This window comes from Palaemon carinicauda, chromosome 3 (assembly GCF_036898095.1).
Source record: "Palaemon carinicauda isolate YSFRI2023 chromosome 3, ASM3689809v2, whole genome shotgun sequence".
Lineage (NCBI taxonomy): Eukaryota > Metazoa > Arthropoda > Malacostraca > Decapoda > Palaemonidae > Palaemon > Palaemon carinicauda.
The window spans coordinates 180,668,007-180,672,225 of NC_090727.1; the positions used below are offsets into that span (position 1 = coordinate 180,668,007).

General features: G+C 35.6%; 1 protein-coding gene across 1 annotated transcript; it reads left to right on the forward strand.

Annotated features, from left to right (window-relative positions):
- The first annotated feature begins 1,292 nt into the window (after nt 1–1,292).
- On the forward strand, nt 1,293–3,800 carry LOC137638807 (ferritin heavy chain A-like). The gene is made up of 4 exons (XM_068371188.1): nt 1,293–1,538; nt 2,622–2,723; nt 2,861–2,983; nt 3,306–3,800. Exons 1-4 carry the CDS (start codon nt 1,437–1,439, stop codon nt 3,489–3,491), a joined length of 513 nt encoding a protein of 170 aa, XP_068227289.1. The 5' UTR covers nt 1,293–1,436; the 3' UTR covers nt 3,492–3,800.
- Nucleotides 3,801–4,219: the final 419 nt, after the last annotated feature.

Here is a 4,219-nt window from a genome sequence, read left to right on the forward strand (position 1 = left end):
TAGAGAAACCGTATAATAAACGAATATTGAAGTTGGGAGCTTTTTTTTTTAAGTGTTTTCAATTCCAAAGAAAATTTTATTTAGTATCTTCGAGTAATAAAATGTCAGTTAGAATCCAAATGAAATATGTGTATGATGGAATTCAAATAAAAAAGCCTGTTATGAAATTTAAGTTGAAAATCTCTTCCATTTTAGTATAGAAATTGGCGATAGAGAAAAAACTATCGGTCATTGAATTCACAAGTCTTAGAATGAAGGGAGTAATTGGATTGGCATTATGAATTTAGTTTATACAGCATATCCCAGCGCTGGGGCCAGCGAGGACATTCAGCGCCTAAGAGCAACGGGGCGAAAATCATCAAATATAGCTGAATGGACAACACAAAGGAACAATGAATGCGGGAACAGAGAGAAGGTAGGATACAAAGCATGTGCAGCCAGACGGGTCGGAGAGACGTTGTAAAGACTCTATAGTAATGCCTATAGCCGGTGCACTAAAGGCCCTACCCCTCTACGAGAATTGCCCATATATAATAAAGAGCAAGGGTCTGGATATATATATATATATATATATATATATATATATATATATATATATATATATATATATATACACACAAACACATCAGGTCACACCCAGCTCTCCTCGTCTCTCGAATTAGGGGGGAGAGGAGTAGTCATACCCAGTGAGAGGGGGTACGCGTGCGTGTGTATGCATATCTATCTAGATACATAATGACGGGTCGCATACACTAGTGAAGGGAGAAAAACCGTGTGCAAAATAATTCCAAGACTTCTAACTTAGATTCTCGTCACAAGATGGCTTCAGCGTGTGAAGTAAATGAAAAAAAAAATAGCATTTCTTTCTAAAAATATACTGGATACATATGAGAAGAGTAAATGATGCTATTGGTCTGTCTAAACAAACTTCAAAAATCGTCTATTTCTCAACTATTTTCTAAATGGAAAGGTATATTGACCTAGGACATGGATACAAATTATAATTGTGTTTTTGTTTCAACTGAAATGCTATCAATTATATCATAAGTGCCTAATCATATCAATATCACGAACAAATCTTCAAGTACAAAATGATCACCAAATCTCTTGAAAATTCTATATAAAAAAAAAAAGTTTTAAGACACAGATAAGCATCACATCTATATTGGCTCGTTGTTCAATATAATAATGATAAACAAGGTCATAACAGGAAAAACACAACGAATAAAGAAAAAATAGTCATGTGCTCGGAGATAAGAGCCGAGTCTCGAACGGTATAAATACAGCCAGCCTTACTATCTACAGTCAAGCTGCTCTGCGTCGCCAGTGTGTGAACGAGCCAAGCCAGTACTCTACTAAGTCTTCATCTCCAATTTCCTACTTTTTCCCTTTCGCTTTCTCTCCTGTGTCCACCTGCATCCAGCCACAGATTCATTATGGCCAGCCAAATCCGCCAGAACTACCATGGGGACTGCGAACTTGCCATCAACAAGCAGATCAACATGGAACTACAAGCCAGCTACGTCTACCTGGCTATGGTTAGCTCCTACTGTATTTAATTTGTGATCTTACTCTTCTAAGAGTAATCTAATGGTATTTTCGAGCTTTTTAACAAAAAAATTTCAATCAATTATTGATGATTATATCTATAGTCTACATACACTTTCCAAATCTCTTTCGGTTCTACATTATGTTAAGAAATGCCTATTAAAATCAGTGTTTTATGAGTCAGAGGCCACGAGAGTAAGAATTCTTATTACTTATTTCCTTAAGATATTCGCCTATTTCACTAAGCATGAACTGATCGAAACTTTTACTTAATTCATTCAGAAAGAATTTATCAAGATTTTACTTAATTTCCCAAGAGGCATTGATTGAGATTATTAGCTTTTTTACATAGCAAGAATTGATAGAGATTTTTACCAATTTCACTAACCATGAATTGATCTGAATTTTCGTTTATTTCCTTTAGCACAAATTAATCGAGATTTTTACCACTTTCACTATGTAAGAAATGTCCGAGATTTTTACCTATTTCACTAAGCATAAATTGATCCAGATATTTTTCATTATCACTAACCATGAACTGATCGAGATTTTCACTTATTCCACTAAGCAAGACTAGGTTGATATTTTCACTTATTTCACTTAGCAAGAATTGGTCGAGATTTTACCTATTTCACCAAACAAGAATTGATTGAGATTATTACTTTTCACAAAGCAAGCATTGATAGAGATTTTTACCCATTTTACTAATCATACATTGATAAAAAAAAAAAAAAAAATTGATCGAGATTTTTTTTCACTAGGTAAGAATTGATCGAGATTTTTACCTACTTCACTAAGTAAGAATTGATCAAGATTTTACCGTTTCATTAAGCGCGAATTGACAGCGAGAATTTACCTATTTCACAAATCAAGAATTGATAGAGGGTTTTACCTATTTCACAAATCAAGAATTGATAGAGGGAATTTTACTATTTCACAAAGCAAGAATTGATAGAGAGTTTTACCAATTTCACAAAACAAGAATTAATGATGTTTTACCTATTTCACTAAGCATCGAAGTTTCCATCTATTTTAAGCAAGATGAGAATGATTCTTCCTTTTTCTTCCAACAGTCCAGCTACTTTGCAAGGGACGATGTTGCCCTTCTTGGAATGAAGAAGTTCTTCAAAGAATCAAGCGACGAGGAGAGGGGACACGCTGAAAAACTCATGGAGGTAAAATGGGAACTTTGTTGTTGTTGTTGTTGTTGTTCAGGCCTACAGCAATATACTGAGATTTATTATCATCTAATTATATTTATGTAAATTATCTTGGTCACGCCAGACTTTTTATTTTCTCCCCGATATTGCAGTACCAGTGCAAGCGAGGAGGCCGTGTTGCTCTGCAAAGTATTGCAAGTCCTTCCAGCAATTCCTGGGCAGGAGCTCTGGAAGGCCTTCAGGCCGCCTTAGATCTTGAGAAGAAAGTCAACCAGGTAAGCCTAGGAGATATCAATGTCATTAGCTTGTATTTCCTTTTCATGGGCACATCGACCATAAAGTCCCCTTTCTTTATGAACTTACCTGGGTATAGTGAAATTCTAAAGTGTTACCAATTCAAAAAATAACTAGAAATGATTTATTCGGATACAAAATTTTGTTGCACCCTTAAATTCATTACTTAAGGATCACCGGGAGATTATTCAGAGCCAGTTTTATGTCCCATTCAGAACTTAGTTCAAATTATAACAACCAACTGAATAACATTTCTAATTAGGAATGATGACTTCTAATATCCAATCTTTGCTTCTGCAACAGAGCCTCCTAGACCTACATAAAGTAGCTGGCGAGAAGGGCGACGCCCATCTCTGCGACTTCTTGGAGGAAGGGTACCTGAAGGAACAGGTAGACGCCATTCATAAGATCGGCCAGATGATCACACAGCTGAAACGCGCTGGTCCAGGAGGTCTTGGAGAATACCTCTTCGACAAGTCACTCGAGTAACAGCACGGTGGTCCTTGAAGACATGATCCTCGATCTACGACTTATCCTGATGTTTGGAAACTACTTCAAATGACAATGATTCCTGGTAGCTTGTATCTTGAAGAAATTTTGATGACAATTTTTTTATGGGAAGAAAACAAGACTCAATTTCTTCCTCTGTTCTGTAAACTATGTGAATTGATGGCCATGTCAGTCTTTCGGGTGGAGAGCTACAGGAGGACTCTCTTTCAAAATTATTTTCCCCACTTACATTGGAAACTTCTCTAAATTACTCAACTGTGTAAATAAAGACCGGATCAAACCAGAGAACATTATTTTAATTTTATCCTTAACAATGTGTCATAAGTACTAACCAACGAGGTAAACTTGAATACTGAATAGCTTGTTGCAATAATCTAATCCAGGGCTTCACAATTTCTTTTATTTGGCGACCCCTAAAACTCACTTTAAATATTTTGCGACCCTTACACATTATACCATCCATCCATAATCCATGCATATATATATACACACATGCATTACAAATAAATAAATAAATAAATATGCACACACAGACACACAGACACACACACACACACACACATATATATATATATATATATATATATATATATATATATATATATATATAGTGTCTCATGTACACACACATTAGTGTGTATGTGTGTAGGTTACATTTGAGAGAGAGAGAGAGAGAGAGAGAGAGAGAGAGAGAGAGAGAGAGAGAG

What these genes read in the sequence shown, in the direction of transcription:
- LOC137638807 (XM_068371188.1), top strand. Translation starts at nt 1,437, where the DNA reads ATGGCCAGCCAAATCCGCCAGAACTACCATGGGGACTGCGAACTTGCC. An exon ending in GCTACGTCTACCTGGCTATG is followed by an intron (nt 1,539 to 2,621) that starts GTTAGCTCCTAC and finishes TTCTTCCAACAG; the next exon opens with TCCAGCTACTTTGCAAGGGA. An exon ending in ACGCTGAAAAACTCATGGAG is followed by an intron (nt 2,724 to 2,860) that starts GTAAAATGGGAA and finishes CCGATATTGCAG; the next exon opens with TACCAGTGCAAGCGAGGAGG.